The following is a 17,878-nucleotide window of genomic DNA, read 5'->3' as shown; positions in this document are numbered from 1 at the left end:
AAAAAGTAAATGTTACTTGCAACTGCGCTACATATAACTGGGCACTGTCGGGAAAGAAAGGGCCTCCCGATGGCGCAGTGGTAGCGTCGTTGCCTTGTAATCAAGAGGTTCCGGGTTCGATACCCGGTGGAGGCGCAAGTTGTTCGGATTCCACTTTAAACTGTAAGTCCAGTCCAGATTGGCCTTACTGTGCATAAATGGAATAAAATCAAAAATCAAATCTAATCGAGAAAAAAATTCCGGACCCCAAATGAAAGGCCATCTTTCCAGGTGGTTGCCACTACACGATTCCGGCTCTAACTCGAGTAAGGCCGAACCATTAAAATGCATTATTAGATTCTGCACGGGTGTTATTTTTATATTTAATAATAGTAACCAGTGGAGAGGCCAGTGGAATAACAGTATGCACAGTTCAGTTATTATTCGAAATAAGAAATGCCTTAGAAGTAAAAAAACAGTGCAAATTGCAAGAACCAGATTTCGTTCTCATATTCTTACATAGAATAAGTGATTCCACAGTTTTCAAGCTCTCAAAATCATATTTTTATGGGGGAGGTCACAACATATAAACCCCCATTCCGCTGACTTTTATTTTTCTTGAACAACGTGTGTAAAAGTTAATAAGAGAATAGAATGCATGTCTATACCCTAACTGTACGAAATATTAAAAATATATATTTAAAAATTGTTGTGATGTATATTTACTAACTTAAGGATAGAGTAGAAGAGTCTCCTCAAGTATTAATAATTAAAACACTATTAAACCATTAATAATAATATTTGGAATATTATTATTATCTAAGGGCCAGGAACCTACCAAGTTCATCGAGTCCCATCGCCGCTGTTTTCTAGCTTTGAGACCGAAATATATACAAACTCGTTCTAATTCCCATATTTCTTATATCTAGATATTTTATGATGTTTTTGGCTCTGTTATAAAGACTTTCATACTTATAGTATTTTACACTGACTTTAGTTTCTTAATCTTATTTACTTTTGATTTAAACACTGTTTTATTTACTCGTCTTCTATATTTTTATATAATTTCATAACCACATTCCTTTCTCTTTCATTTACTACAACGAAACTTTCATGGCAATTTTAATTTAAATAAGAAGTCTGTGATTGTTGAAATTTGATTTAAGTCCACTTTACGCCCAGATACGCTAATCGGTACTGAACCCACAGTTTATTTAAAGTGGAATCCGAGACATTAGTGAACCTACATGGTATTGAACCCGGAATCCCTTAATTGAAAGTTGACGATGTTATGGTCTGTACATATTATAATATTTGGAATAATGTGTTTATTTTTATTAGTTTATAATGATTGCTTTGGTATAGGCATAATAATATTTTTATTATTCCACTATGTTTGTTTTATAGAAGACCTGACCCCCCCTCCCCCCTTCCGAAGAAAAATTGTTTCTGACAATATATATATGAAGAAGAATTTTGGAAATTGACTGCTATCGCAAGCACCAAAGGACCAGCGTGAAATTGCCCCCTCTTTCTTACGTAGCTTGAAGTGAGACAGGTAACATGAAAGTAGTTCTGAAGTATCCCGATAGAGTACGCTACCGTGCAGAAGCAAACAGACATCTATGGAGAAATGACGAACTACGTGCAACGAACATCCTTCGTACACTAATTCCAACTGGATATCGAAAAGGAATTTACACAGAACAGGTCCATTCACATACAATAATTGATCGAAAGGCAACTCATTTTAGACTGGTCTACTGCAATAATTCTTATATATTGTATATATTTATTATACACCCAATCTAGATGAATTACATATAATAGAAATAAAAACAGCAATGCAGTCGTGCAAGTAAAACAAGAACAGAAGTCTGACAACTTCAAATTTTCCGAAAAAATCTATATTTTTCATTAAAAAATTCCCTTTTGCCTAAAATTGGACCTGGATTCCTCTTCACCAAGGGAAATTTCCTTTCATGTAGCAGCACTGCCAAGCGCGACACAGAAAGTAGGAAGGGACAAGCAGTATTCTCCTGCCAAAGCAGTTTGAAGCGGTGGAACTGACGCCCGCAGTCCACGTGTTTTAAATAGCCAATCGCTTCGGCTTCCTCGACCTCTCCACCTACAATCGGGGAAGAGACTCAGTCTTCAGTGGCGTTTACAAAGCAGTCTTTACGATCTCTGAATAATTTACTTAAATTATGGTTTAGAAGTTTGTTTTTAATCGTTTGTATAATATATAACGAGCATTTACACATATATTAAAGCTAAATGTTCAAAAATATACGAAAAAGTTTTTTTTGCCGGTGGTAAACGTGGTAACATCGAGAATACGTCACTGTACAGTCACCGTCAATAAAAATGGGATACCTAGATCCTCAAATACTGGCTACACTGCAATGCGTTATGCGTGTTGTCTAACTATACGCCGATGAGCCAACTTAAATAGCAACTTCTCAATGAGAAGTCCTACCGTCGCCTCAGAGTTAGGCAACACACACAACGCTTTGCAGGGTGGCCAGTATTTCAGGATCTAGGTATTCCCTTTTTGCCGGTGGCTGTACAACAGTAATCATATTAATGTATTAATTCCAGTATGTGAAACAGTTCAGAAAATCTGTGCCATTGATCAGCCTATCAGTTATAAATTACAAAGAAAGTCAACCAATCAGTGATTGTAACAGAGGAGCTTGCTCCCTGCGATTGGCTTACGCCTATTCTAGAGGTTAAATGGTATCTTAGTAATTTTTAAGGAATTTATTCTTCGAAAAACTACAGTGTCTTTTCGAGCAGCCTTAAAGAAGCGAAGTTTGTAAAAGATTCCTCTACGCAGGGCAAGGAAAGATTTCTTCCAGAAGATGAAGCTCAGAACTTCATTGGTTTCTTGGGGTGGAGCAACTTGTAGTCGTTGATAATGTATCCGTTCCGGCTTATGACGTCCTTGTACTCGCTGATCCCGTTCATTTTGAGACTGGTTTTGGCTGAGGAGGGAGGCCCGCCTGGAAGAAATACTCCTTCAGATGAGTATGATATATATATATATATATATATATATATATATATATATATATATATATATACAGGGTGGTCATAATTAAAGTTGCTCTATTTACAGCCCGAAGCATGGAATTGTTGTGAAACTTGGATAGAGGCTGTGGAACGCATGGGAAAGCGAATGCTGAAGATGTTTAAAAAAAATCAGTTCAAATGTATAATGGCATTTTATGGAGGTGATGTTACCAGCACCGCGCTGCAGTCGCTTTTACCCCCAAGTACATGTTTATAAGTGGCTGGGTGAACTCCAGATCTGCTCCGTTCAGAGACAATGCTGCAAAAATTCCACACCAGGGAATCGAACTGTCAGACTGGTCAAACGCGGGTCACATGTCAGTATTACGAAACTTAAATATGAGGGTACTGGAACGAAAGAGAGAAGAGGAAATGAAAGGCGAGGAAAGAAAATGAAAGAAAAACAAGACGAGAGAAATAAGAGACAGGAGGACATATGAAAACAAGAAAATGGGAAGGAAAAAGACAAGATAATGGAGGAAGAAGATAACTAAAGAGAACTAAGTTGAAAGGAGGAGAAGAGAAAGTGAGGAAGGAAAATGAAATAAACCAAGGCAGGAGAGAGATAGAAGAAAGGATAACATAGAAAAGCAAGAAAATTGGAACCGTAAAGAAAAGAAAAAGGAGGGAGAAGAAAACAAAAGAGAACTAAGAGGAGGAGGAGAAGGAAGAGAAGGTGATGAAAGAAAATAAAGAGAGAAACAAGACAAAGAAAAATAATAGAGAGGATAACATAGAAAAGCAAGAAAATAGGAAGGAATAATAAAATAAAAGGGAAGTAAGAAGATAATAAAGAACTAAGTGGAAAGGAGAATAGAAGGAAAATATAAGACGAGATAAGAAAATGAAAGAAGAAACAAGACATGACAGAAATTGAAGAAAGAATAACATAGAAAGAGTAGAAAATGGGTACTGAAAATAAAAGAAAAAGGAGGAGAGAAGAAAATTAAATAGAACTAAGAGTAGGAGGAGAAGGAGAATAGAGGGTGATGAAAGGAAAAACAAGACAAAGGAGAAGTGAAAAGATGAAGGGAAAGAAAATATGAAGACGGAAATACAAACCTTGACTGTTCATTAGGAGAGGGAAGCTGATCAGAAGAGGACACACAAGAAAAGTCACATTTCAAGAAGCTATTCGCGTCACAGAAAGGGATCGGGGAGAGAGCTTGAAAATAAGTTTTCCCATAAAACAGACTGAGACTGACTTGTGCAAAGACTTCGGCACAATCGTAGTGTTCTTTTCCCCCACTCTGGCGCTATCGTCGTTATCAAAAACATCTTACCATGCGATTCCCCTTTCCTTTTCTACTTTCATATGGGTTCAGAAGTCCCAAACCGACTCACCTTCAGGTCCTATCTTGGCGTTAAGGTAGGTAATCCTCCGCTTGTCCTTCGAAGGGTCAAGGTACTCTCCGACGCACTTGCAGGGATCCACCAACTCGCCCTTCGCGGTCCCGGCAGAAGCCCGTCGGTCTGAAGTGAACCCAACCGCTTCCTTCAGATGCTTGTAGTCGTCTGCCGGATACTCCCCTGCAACCAACCAATCAAATTAGAGCTTTCAATTGTAAATACTATCTTAACCCTAGCGTACCCGTGTCATACTTACCTGAGTGGTTGGCTCACGAGTCCACCCTTTTATGAAACTATTTTGTTATCAAATCGCTACTTCCTTTCTTGTTTAGCTATATACGTCTAGTTAGTTCGATCCAAATGTTGAATGCGTTCTTATATGGTTGTTGCTTTTTTTGGTCACGTGAGCAATTGTTAACATTTCATTAGACAGCTGTTTATTGTCGGTTTAGTGGCTTTTGTGCCTCATGAATTAGCAACACTGAAATTGCCTATTTGTTCCGTCCTCGCACATACCGTATCAATCCCTAAGATTATATGTTTATTTTATTAAGTCTCTCTGAACGCTTCACGTTGACCAGGGCATTCACTTGTTTTCCTCAGTTGTCTCAGCCTCTGAGGCATGTTTGCAATGCATTGTGTTGTGCCATGCAAACCTCCTGAGCATTCAGGAAACAGGCAATACTTCTGGTTATAGAGTCAGCGGTTTGCATGGTAGCAATTAAATAACACGATTCGGCATAGAGGAAGAGCTCGATGGCCTAGTAATATAGAGGTGAGACAAGCTGAGAGGGGACTGACTTTTGGGATTGAGTGGAGAGAGACGAGGTGGTCAGCAAGGCAGTAGGTCAGAAGTGGAAGGACGCTTTGGTCAGCATAGTGGAGAAGCTTACAGAGGATTTCGCTTATTTTAGTCAGCTCACTACTTCAGATAGACAGGTAATTATCCTAACACCCAGCCATGATTCAGGTTCAACGGTTCACAAAGCCCAACGAGTGACCATTGTCTTTTCTGTAGTTAAGTTTCTTAGTGTGATTTTGTACCTTTCGCATTGCCAAGCGTTAACTCGTCATGCCAATGACGAGTGCACTCATCAGAGGATGAATGATGAGTAGTTTACATCACCCATTGATAATTGGTTAACCTTTTGGTAAGATCCCACGAACTTTAAGGTTCGTTACGATACCTTTCTTGCAGAAGTCTGTTTGGTATGTTGTTCTCAGTCGATCCCTGTAGATACGGGCCATAAGATCATCCGGAGGGTAGCTCCTCAAAACCTTGTACAGATAAGGATACTTGTCTTGAAGCTGCAAATAAATAAATAAAGGAAATTAAAGTATGAAATAATGCTTCTTATGCATAACTGGGAAAATAACTATCAAACTATTACTTACTTTTCTGTCTATACAATTAAAAACTTAATGTACTGCTAAGTAGATTTCACAATTAAGTGATTTCCCGTTTTATATATATATATATATATATATATATATATATATATATATATATATAAATTATTGGTCCATTTGGTATGGGAGTCACGCTGGTTAAATTTCTATGAAATGAGTTATAAATAACTCTAAGGAAGCTGAATAAGAATGTAGTCAGACACGTGTGTGTGTGTGTGTGTGTGTGTGTGTGTGTATACACACGGTATTTTGCATTACAGACTAACGAGGCTCTGGGTGTCTAGTCGGTATGGCGTCTGACTGCCAAGTGGGAGACCCGGGTTCAATTCCCGGGGTGGGTCCTCTAAGGTCAGATTTCTTCCGGCCTTGTCCCCGAATGTAACGGCTCTGGGGCTCACAAAGCCTCAAATCATTGGTTACCTGCGTGCAGCCCAGAGCGTGGTGCTGATCACAACACCTCCAAAATGAACGAGATCGAGAATGTGTGGGGCCCTACCCCCACATCCCCTAAATGTGCCTTCATGGCACGGTGCTAAATGCGTAGAGAATTTTACGTTACGCTATGAAGTCTGAACTTAAAGGCAGTATAATCCTGTGTGCGAGTTGTGTCCATGCGTGTTCGTGATTGTCCTTTTAGCAATTTCGTCTTATCATCTTCCATCCTCATATTCGCGATTAGCCAAACGTGGCAGCAAAGAAGTAAAATGAGAGAAATCAATCAATACATTATCTGTAATATTAGTAAATATTTCCAAATTAAGTTTCTGCAAAATTTAGACTGCGAAAAGAACTGATAAGCCAGTGGTGCCCAAAGTGTGCGCCGTGGCTGTCTGATAGGGGCTCCGCGAAATGTTTGAATCATTTCACTGAAATGATACTTACTTGTTAGTCTACACTTGGTTTAAGAATCTGACCATATCGCATCAATCCAAATATATGCTTATTTACTACTTTTTACATGTAAAATGTTTCTGAATTTGAAATTTGTGTTTATTTTTTAACTTAGGCAAGCAACCTAACCGCACTAACTGAGCGTTGCAAGTGTCAGATGGGCCTACGTTTTGACGTGGGCGCCGCGGAAAATTATTGAAACGCAAATGACGCCGTGAAACGAGAAAGTTTGGGAACCCCTGTGATAAACTATTGTTGTCTGGAATTGCACTTGAGTATCCGAAATAGCAATGATATTATATATCTGTATCTAAGGCAGGGGGGGGGGTGAAACTCTAATGCCGCGAGCTGTGGTCTTCGTGACGTCAGCGATGTTAGCGACATCTATTGGCAGTGCACCCAAGTTATACGCTTCTCAGTCGCGAAGTATTTCATAGTTCTACCAGAGCGTATAGAAGAGAAAGTGTGTGCACTTCGGTTTCTTCCCGTAAGCCAAGTGAATAGAGCGGTGCCCCACCGAAACACTGGCAGCACCTTCGCTAGCGACGAGCGTCTTCTGCTTGCAGTGCGGCCGCGCTTTATGTAGAGAGTTGTGTTTTGTTGTATCAGAATAACATTGTGTACTTTTATTAAAGACAACGTTATTACGTTATTCACTTTAGTGTCGTTAGATTTGTGATTGATCCGTTGTGACTAGTTTGTGTTGTGTTCAACGCATTATTATTGTGTTTGAGACAGCAGCGAGCGAAAACTACAAGATGCCTACGTGTTTCGTACCCGGCTGTAGATCTAGATATGACCGCTGTTCTTCAGGTAGTAGACATTTGTTTTAGGCCACTAAAGACAAAATAGGAGTGTGCCATCCCTAGAACAGATAAAAAACTAAGTCATAATTGCTATGTGTGTGATATTCATTTTTCCTCTGACCGTTTAGTGAAAGTGCATTCGTTCATAGTGGATGGCGATACAGCAGAAATTCCACGACAAAGGTGGAAATTAAAACCAGAAGCTGTTCCTCATATATTTCCTAATCTGCCCAAATACCTCTCTAAGACAGTTAAGAAGCGAAAATCTCCCATGAAAAGGCAATCCTTGCGGACAGATGATAATAAAGTAAGTACTCGTCGCAATGTATCATTAAGCTTATCAGTAGAGGATGATTTGCTTCACACTGCGGATGCTAGCAATACAATAGCATTGCTAAAGAAAAACTTAAGAATCAGAAACGCAATTAATTAGAACGCAGAATAAACTAAAGGTCGCACAGGCTAAAATAAATTTGCTTGAAAAAGGCGTTAAAGACAACGGTCACACAGTCGAAACAGTTCGCGTCTCTTAGCAAAAATCAAAAAATTGTAATTGATACAATCTTAAAGAAATGCCAACTGAAAAGTAAGACAGGAATGAGACACAGTTCTGAGTTTATACTGGAGTCTCTTCTTTTAAAAATTAAGTCCCCAAGGGGTATAGACACTGTTTGCATCACGATTTGCTACCTTTGCCTTCTGAAGATCACTTAGAAAAATTGGTGAAGGGTCTTATATGTCCTTATGCAATCAATTTACGTACCAGCAAAACTTGCTTTACTTTCTGGCGGAAACTGTGAATACAGGACTGAATCTCCTCTGACGTCTTTTGTTAATCAAATGCGAACTCTGGCAAGAGCAACCGAAAATAAAAATCTTTCGGTGAAGAAGCAAGCTGAAAATGAAATAAGGGAAAAATTTCCATTGTTGAAGATGAAATTCAAATACCGAACTGAGAAAACAACATACCGAACTTAAATGAACAAAGTGTTGGTAAATAATACTTGGCGTACCATTTGGCAGGATACATAGTGCGGTATATTTCCAAAGTGACGGATTGTAAACTGTGTACAACTTTTCTGCACGGGGAACCAACTAATGTGCCTGCCCCACTTACGCTAATCCAAGCCTATGGTTCGGACGACGGCTGTAATACCTTACCTATGTATCGAAAAGTGTTTATGATGTTCTGCTACGAGTGGAAGAAGTTGTTGCAAAAAGAATTATCATGTGCTATAGTGCAGAAGGCCTTAGCAAGAGCGTTTCGCGGGCTAACAGCAGACGTCGCTCACACACTATTGCCGATACTCTCGTGTCGTCTGCTCCTCAGCCGAACAAACAGGCCGAGGTAGCAAGAGGCAGAGGTCATTCACCCTTCCAGAAGGGTGCAGCGAGAGCTAGCTGTGGCAACCGGGCTCGCTCATTCGCGGACCTGATTGGTTCTCGCAGACACCCCCCCCCCCATATTGTTGTCTGCTGTAAGCCCGCGAAGCGATCTTTCTAAGGCCTTCTGCACTATAATAGTTTATGGGGTGATATATTTTTTGAGTGTTTGGACAATTTAAATATAATTGCTGTAAAAACTACGCAATTAGGATGCTGTGAAGATCATGTGCTGCGTACGCTACCTAAACTCGTATTTCACTATCTGAAATGTCTATTTTTCTTCCGCACCAAAGAGATAAGAAAGGAATTAAGTGCCTCGAAGACAGTAAAATCATCTCGGAAATTCTCCAAACTATCCAGCTGCTGAGCTCTTCTCCAAACGTAAGTAACATGCATTTTTGTTTCTTATGTAGTTATTTATGTAAGCAACGCGCCGTCTCAAACGTCACCACTGCCATCTAGGCGGTGGACCACGGCAACTCAGGGAGTGCGCACACTATTTCTTCTATACGCTCTGGTTCTACGCTAGATGTCATTCCATCGCCAACTAACAGTCAAACCAAACACAATATACATTTGCTGATCCTAGTTACATTGAAAGTTTTTAGAACATCTACTTGAAAGTTCTCGCAGGAATATCTCCAGAAGAAGTCTTGAATTTTAAGTTTGTTTCATGCACAGATAGGCTAGTTGGGACTGTCCCAGCAGGTAAAATGGAATCACACCATTAAAAGCTTGAATGGACAACGATGTGCGGGGTATCTCCAAGGTAGAAATATCTACGCAAAGCATCCCCATCTGTCCTAGTTTATAATTTATTATTTGAAAACATAGGAGCATTCAACAACTGAACTCACGGCTCGAGCAAACATTCCCTCATCTAAAAACTTCCATTTCGAACACACTCTCCAGTCTCCACCAGTGTGATATCGAACCCGAAACACCTTGATTACATGGCAACGAAGTTACCATTACGCCATCCGGGATGCGACATGGTCTTATGCATCATGTGCATTATGAAATACAGTGTTGAATTTCCTTCCTTGAATAAGAAACTGGCCCTGAGTTCCCAAAGAATACTGTAGACATCTTAGAAGTAATTATTTATTAATTAGTATGAATTATGAATTATATCTAATCCTTGGTATTTGCTGCTTGTAATATAAAGCTTATATTACACAGCGCTTCACATTGATATTTATTTTCACAAATCATTTTTTTTTTTCTGTCATCCAGTGCTAAGCTCATTTTCTGCGGGTAGAGTTAGCAACACTCATTCAACGTTCGCCAGCCCCCGCGAGCTCAGCTTTGAATTTGAAACGGCCGTCACCGCCAGTTGGACAATAGACGTGGATAGACAAGGGTCGAAGGTGCAGCGTGATGTATGGAGGATGCTTTGTTTTGGACTCGTTAGTAACGGCAGTGGGTGGATACAGTTTAATGCACTGTTATTGTAACCTATATCTGCAAACTTAGTTATTTCGCTCATGCTTTCATTGAAATGAAGATGATATTAACAGTAGGATATTTAAAAGGTAAAAAGGAGAAACCTAGAAAATATTTTAAATATATTTGTTGGTACAACCGGTACAACCCTTTCCCCTCCCTCTCTTCTACACAGCCTGCCATCTAGCGTGCCCACAGAGAAGCAAATCGGCAACGTAGTTGGGTGCACTGCCAATAGGTGTCGCTAGTTTCGTCCGTGACGTTTGTCGTTTTCACGTTCAGAAGACACAATAAGCTCTTATGGGAAATACGAGCGCGCTGTTGTGAAATTTCTGGATTTACAAATTTAGCTTAAGTAAAATCGGTACCTGCAGTTTTGCAGGAAATTTTGTAGAGAATACAATGGTGAACACAAAAAACTGGTAACTTGCTTACATAATTTTAGATAAATTAAAAAAGCAAATTTTCTGTGAAAACACAATTTTTACATTGTTTTCATTCCTAACGTTGAAACATGCCGTAAAATTGAAGAGTTCATTATTAAAAAATTGACACTGTTTTTTAATTGTTATAGGTGACGGTGGTACTCAGAATGTATCAATACGTTAAAGCATATTTGCATTAAAAAATATTCAAATAAAGTATGTGGAGATTTTTTATATTCGTGCAGTAGAAAATGTCGTCGCTGGCCATTTCTTGTTCTGTAATTCCAAGTAAAAACTTCCAGCGACAAAGTTGTGTAGAAAATAATGAAATTATTTTTTATAACCACTCAAAGGTTCCCAGAAATATTACTTCCATGCATTTGGAGTTTCTTTTTAACCCGAACCGCGCGCGAAGTAAGGAGACGTTGTCTGGCCATCTTGAGCTGGCTCACCGCAGCATTCCGGCTAATCACCATCAAGTTTTCGAGTTGTTATTTTATTTCCATTCAGTAAAAATATTAGGCTAACTTCATGCAGTTTGTTATAATAGAATTGAAATTACTTAAATTTAATAATTGACAATTATTTCCAATGCTGCTGTTGTGAGCAACATTAGTGCTGTCGCAAATACACGTTGTTTTTGTTTACATTACTGTCGACATTAATACTGAAATGAAGATCACCTTTCAGTTTCCAAAGTACACATAAATTCATAGACACCATATTAACCTTTGAAAGGCTTTCCAACACGTGACAAAATATGGGGCTTCAAGATAGAAATATGACATGCCTTGCTTGAGTCATTCACGTCTTATCAGTTCACGTGGGCCATAACTCATTTGTTTGTTTGGCTTGCAACTTGAATCTAACCCATGTGCCAGGTTCCCCTTACTTGAGTGAGAGATCTGCTTTGGTCTGTATAGACTTTTTCCCTCTCTCGAAAAAGTGTTTTCAGTTGTGTGAGCTCTCAGTGATTTTTACTTTTTTAAGTGATTTCTGAAGTGTCATGTTCGTGCATTACACTCGCGTGTGTAGTGATCGCAATGGATCATAGTAAAAAGGGTAACTGTAACGTTCACAGTATAATATTAATATTAATAATTACATATAATTATCATTATATATACAAAACACGTAACACCTTCATTGTGAAGGAAGGTCATCATTTCCCGGCGACATGAGCTAGCGCTGTATTGGCAACACTGTGCGGTTTCTCCATAAGCGCCGTTGTGTCTTCTGAACGTGAAAACGACAGTAGTTTGTCTATGATCTAAGGACAGAGGTGTCTCGTGAACGCATGCATTAGAATGTAGAAATGCTCATTAATGTCGTCGCAGAGCAAGCTGTCCTTTTTCCCACACTTGACGCATGCGCAGGATGCACCGCATGCGTTCACGAGACGCCTCTGTCTAAGGATGGTGTTGATACGTCTCGACTCGTCATGATTTATAAATATCCGCCTCGAAGAACAAATTTCGTTCATGTCTAGAGTCTCGAAATACACAGGGTGTACCAAAAGTGAAAGCGCAAACGGAAACCGTGGAAGTACTTGATAGTAGAAGCAAAAAAGTCTCAGTAAACATGGGGTCACAAACGAACCGTTTGCGAGATATTTGCGAATGTATGTACAAGGTGGTTATAATTAAAGTGACGGTGTTCAGAGTGGTATAGCACGGGCTGTAATGAGAGTAGCAGTCTGAAACTTCGTAGATATGCTAATGAAGCAATGCGCTCGCGAATTATGCAAAAAAAAAATAGTTCCAATTCTCGCCACCAGGGTAAAAAATGGCGCTGTAAGCAGTCAAAACTTGGTATAGTTACAGGAAAAACACTATAAATCGCAGAAAACAATGCTCTTTGTAATAAAATATCGCTACAATTTCACTATTCGAATTACATGAACATTACTAAAGGAAAAAGCAACAAGCGTCACCAACAACGACCAGGGAGCTCACACAATGGTTAGGCAATTTCACCGACTTTGACGTCAGAGTTATGGAAATTTCCACGTTTTGACTGCTTACAGCGCCGTTTTTTACCCTGGTGGCGAGAATTGGAACTTTTTTTTTTTTTTTTTTTGCATAATTCGCGAGCGCATTGCTTCATTATCATATCTACGAAGTTTCAGACTGCTACTCTCATTACAGCCCGTGCTGTACCACTCTGAACACCGTCACTTTAATTATAACCACCTGGTACATACATACTACATAGTATCAACGCTTACTACGTGCAACCGGCCAAATTCAACAACTATAGACGTCCTTACGGTAAATAATCTTTCATGAATCTTGTTCTTCTATCTGACGCCTCGTTTCGACTCTACCAACCCTTAATCCTCAAGCAGCAAGCTCACAATTTCACTAACGAATTGACTTCAGATCCTTTCACTCTACATAGATCGTTGCATTCGCTCAGAATCTTACCTTCTTCAAATACTGGTTCGGTTGATCGTGTCTGGAGGTGTCCACCTCGGGGGCGGCGCCCACTCTGGCCGAGGGTGGATGCCCCTCCGCGGGGCGACAGACATCCTTCGGGCACTCACACGCGTCATACTCACGCGGCTTCTTCAAAGGTGCTCCGATGACAGGAACATTCTGGAATGGGGACGCCCTGAAGAAATGGAAACGGGTTTTTATACTGGCATATTTTACCGATCAAATATTGGCAAACCGATATTTCATTGGTTGCAAATTTCTGAACGAACTGGCCAATTGCAGTTAGTTATATCTACAATAGTTACTGAGTAGTCAAAATATGTCGATTCGTTCCATTCGTTCGATTTTATTCCAAGGGGTCAATGACGGTATTTAACACGCATGAATTTGTAAATTTAGAGATCTTTCTATCCCCTGAATTGGATATTTGTAGTTTTAGCAGTTTTAGAGATAGACATGATTCGTTCGAGAATATGTTGCAACGTCTTTCAGTAACACTAAATTTTATCTTTCTATCACTGTCGGTTTCTGAGTAAACGATAGTTAACTATAAAAGTCGCTTACTTGAGATTGTATCTGTTTGCATTTGGCCAAATGTAGTCCCGGTGGTAGGTTGTCAGGTAGGCTGACATATTTGCTCACGGTGATAAAATTTCTGAAGAAAGAAAAGGCATTATTAACTAAACTTCTAGAATGTAAAATTAAACCAAATCATATAACATCTAATAAACGATGGTGGTCGTCGATAAGTTTCTTAATGCAACTTAGAAGTCAGTCAAAGTCATTGTTTGAATGTATTACCAAAAAGCAATATTTACCCCTATTTCAATCTAGTCAAGGCATACAAATAAGAAAGCATTTACTTTCGTTTGTTTGGCGATACATTTTTCTTTTCATCTTCAAGACTTTTTTTCGCAAGTTTGGACTACAATATTCTGAACAAACCTACAATACTTGCTAATTCATGTTAGTATGAGTTAAGCTCTCTAGAATCGATTCAGCCTTTCACTTTTTCCTAGCTGTAGTTCGTTACAGGGTTCCCTAATTTCACATTGCTTCAACACTGCATATCTTTTTTTTTCTAAACGTCAGACTCCCTATCAGCGCTATTTGCTGAATGACTTCAATTATCTGTACAAGACTGTCAATGGCAAAATCCGCTGCAACATGCTCCTCCAGGAATTCCACCGTCTAGTGCCTATTCGCACATGTAACACGAACCTATTTTACACCGAGAAACCTCGGATTTTGCCTTTCGGTCTTCCACCAGAAGCAATGCCGGTAAATATCAAATACTTATTTGAGAGGTAACTTATTTTTTGGTAGCTTGTGAATCATATTTGTGTTATCTTGTTACTTTTAATTTTGCTCTTTTCATTGTTGACAATTTCAGTTTCAGTGTAAAATGGCCATCTGTGATGTATCTGAAATTTTCTCAACAAATAAATAGGTGCAATAACAATTCCTGAAATGACATTTCAATACATAGACTTGTGAACAGCATTGTGGACATAAATTATTTCCGTACACATATTGACTAGTTGTTTTCTTTCATACATCAAATATAAACCTTTGTTTTGTTAATATCAACTTCACCAAAGGGAAGATTAATTTTCAACATATTTTAGCTTTACAAAATACTCTATAGTCATGATCAACGAACAGTTAAAACTACTATTTGCATTAGTTGTTTTAAAAATTGTTAGAGATTTTAGAATAGGCTATAATAATTTTTATATCTTTGTAAAGTATTTTAATGCATGGAAAATGTAGTGTTCACCACAGTGCTCTAATTATGATACTATTATTGTTTATAATGTAATGTTCATTATCTTGTACTGTATTTAGACAATGTTCAATTCCCAGTGGACGCTCATTGCACAGTGGATCAGATATCGTTATAAATTTTAGGTCCAGTCCAAATTTGCCTATCTGAGCATGAAATGTAATTGAAGCAAATCTTGTCCAACAATCTAACATATCAGTTTTAATTTTTACTTCTCTGTACTTATATCTAGAATGTTGTGTTCGAGTTCGGTGACAAAAAGCGAATAGAGCCGACCTCCGTGATGAAGTGGTTAGCACATCGCGCTACGACGCCAGGGGTCCTGGGTTCGAATCTCGGCCTGGGCATAGATGTTTGTGAGTGTCCATTCATCAATTTCATCATATCATCACTCATTCCCATCTTCGCAAATTAGCAAAAAGTGGCACAAAAGCGAAGTAAAATAATGGAAATCAATATTCTTTCACGTAGAACACCCAATTGTCAACCTCACTTCCACGTAGTACACCCTGGACTGCATTTTGCAGACTAACGAGGCTCTGGTGCCTCTGTTTTGTCCTTCTGTGTGCTGAGTGTCCCTTTACAGCCTCAGCTTTCAACCGAAGTCAGAATGTTTTAATATTTTAGTTAACAACATTACAGTTAATGGTGCAAATTATCCTTTATGTCCTGATGCACCCAAAGTTTCGAATTCAAATTCAAATTCAATTTTATCATGTCATACAAAAGAGCGAAGTAGAATAAACTAAATCAATCAATCAAAATAGCACACAGTATTAGGCTGAATAATAGGTTGTACATAGATGTTAGAAGGTTCCGAAATATATTCGGACGACTGAATAACTCTTCATCAAAATTTCACGACATTATCACATATATTTTCACAGTCATATTTATATTTGTTAATCAGATATTTACCTCCAACTTCCAATAATTTACATCGAGCAGGCTCGATCTTATTTCTAGCGAAAATGTTTACGAAGAATAAGCCCACTTGTGTGGGAAATTTAAAAACCTAACATAAATTTTATATTAAAACAGCTAAAATTTAGATCATCCGCGTTGTCACGGATTAACCAACAATGATAAGTAATAACAATTCTATTGTTGTTTCGTTCCTGGAAAATACTTCGTAAGAAATGCATTCGGCTTTGACATGCTCTACTACAAGCAAAAGGTGTCACAGAATTTCTATAAGGTAGGATTAAGGATATACGAGATATTTCTAGGTTCTGGGTTAGTTAGCCCTGCTTCTCTTTCTTGATTTTGCTTTATACCTTTCTCTCTCTCTCTCTTTGTATTTCTTTTCCCTTTGTTTCTCTATCCTCTTTTATCCTGTCTTTTCTTTCTCTCCCCCTCAATTTCTTGCTCTGTTTCTCTCTCTCTCTCTCTTTCTCTCTCTCTCTTTCTTTTCTGTTTATCTTTCTCTTTCTCTTTCTTATTCTTGTTCTTCTTTCCAGCATTCTGCTTTTCTCCCTTTCTTTCTGTGATTATCATTCTTTCTATACTCTTTCATTCTCTGCTTCACTTACTTTCTTCAATGTCTATCTCTCTCTCTTTTCTCTCTTTCTCCCTGGCTTTCTCTCTCTTCTCTCTTTCTCCCTCTCTCTCTCTCTCTCTCTCTGTGTGTGTGTGTGTGTGTGTGTGTGTGTGTGTGTGTCTGTCTCTTTCTCCTTCTCTCTCTCTCTCAATCACTTTGTTTCTCTGCTCATCTCTTTCTAAATTTACATTATCTTTCTTCAAATCACTCTCTTTGTCTCTCTCTCTCTCTCTCTCTCTCTCTCTCTCTCTCTCTCTCTCTCTCTCTCTCTCTCTCTCTCTCTCTCTCTCCTTTCTTCCGTTATGTAACTTAATAATTCTTGCTCTACTATATATAAATGATTCTCAGGAAGAGATTTTAGGTTTCAATACCAAAATAACTAACTCTCTAGCCGTCTTAAACACGAAGGTTTATGACTGCAGCAACACAAGCCTTCCATCTGTCCCTATCCTGGACAAAATCAATCCAATCTTTTCCATCCTTACTGATTTCCTTTAGGTTGCTCTCAACGTTATCCCTCCATCTTCGTCTTGGCCTTCCTACAGGTCTCTTACTATCAGGCTTCCCAGCAAGGATCCTGTAAACTCCTCTTTCCTCTCCCATTCATGCCACATGGCCTGCCCACCTAAGTCTTCTTAATTTAATCATGCTAATAATATCTGGACAGGAATACAAATTATGTAACCTTCTCCACTCACCTGTCTCTCCCTTTTAGGTCCAAATATTTTTATAAGTAAGGATTTTATTTTCAAACACTCTTAATTTATGTTCCTCTTTCAATGTAAGGGACCAAGTTTAGCGTTCATATAACACTACAGGCAAATTATTGTTTTGTATATTTTAACTTTTAGTTTCTTCTCGTATTATACGAGAAGATAAAAGTTTATGAAGAGAAAAGTAACACGTATTTCCTGAATTAAGCCTGCTTTTAATTTCCTCTTTAATACCATTTTCATTTGTTAGTATTACTCCTAAGTACTTGAATTTGGAAACTGTTTTTCATCGAGTTGTTATCAATAATTAGATTTTGATTATTACCAATGGCGAAGGTTGGGTTCCAAATCTAAGAGGCGAAGGTGCCAAAACTGGGGGCGCAAGAACAGTTTACCTAACCTTAGTAGATAAGGATTAGCATAGTGCGGGGGCAAAGGTGGCAAGAGGTGAGGGCAACAGCCCACCACGCCCACCCTCCGTAATCGCCGCCACTGATTATTACCAAAGACTTGGTTTAGACCTGTAAGAACATATTTAGTTTTCTCTTTGCTAACTTCCAAACCTATCTCTTTTAGCTGCTTTGAAAAATACTTTAGAATTATTCTTAATTGTATTTACATCATCCCCTAGTT

At 38.7% G+C, this 17,878-nt stretch overlaps 1 protein-coding gene across 1 annotated transcript; it reads right to left on the bottom strand.

The window, feature by feature from the left end:
* Positions 1-2,773: 2,773 nt before the first annotated feature.
* On the bottom strand, positions 2,774-16,055 carry LOC145985979 (uncharacterized). The gene is made up of 6 exons (XM_083120133.1): positions 15,911-16,055; positions 13,771-13,861; positions 13,195-13,381; positions 5,592-5,712; positions 4,399-4,584; positions 2,774-2,984 (listed from the first exon to the last, which is right to left on the bottom strand). The coding sequence occupies exons 2-6, from the start codon at positions 13,836-13,838 to the stop codon at positions 2,851-2,853; spliced, it is 696 nt and encodes a 231-aa protein (XP_082976259.1). The 5' UTR covers positions 13,839-13,861; positions 15,911-16,055; the 3' UTR covers positions 2,774-2,850.
* Positions 16,056-17,878: the final 1,823 nt, after the last annotated feature.

Source organism: Lepisma saccharinum, chromosome 3 (assembly GCF_977018435.1).
Source record: "Lepisma saccharinum chromosome 3, izLepSacc3.1, whole genome shotgun sequence".
In the NCBI taxonomy this organism is placed as follows: Eukaryota; Metazoa; Arthropoda; class Insecta; order Zygentoma; family Lepismatidae; genus Lepisma; species Lepisma saccharinum.
This window is presented reverse-complemented; position numbering and strand designations above follow the sequence as displayed.

What these genes read in the sequence shown, in the direction of transcription:
- LOC145985979 (XM_083120133.1), bottom strand. Translation starts at nt 13,838, where the DNA reads ATGTCAGCCTACCTGACAACCTACCACCGGGACTACATTTGGCCAAAT. An exon ending in GCAAACAGATACAATCTCAA is followed by an intron (nt 13,382 to 13,770) that starts GTAAGCGACTTT and finishes CCATTTCTTCAG; the next exon opens with GGCGTCCCCATTCCAGAATG. An exon ending in CGAACCAGTATTTGAAGAAG is followed by an intron (nt 5,713 to 13,194) that starts GTAAGATTCTGA and finishes ATTTATTTGCAG; the next exon opens with CTTCAAGACAAGTATCCTTA.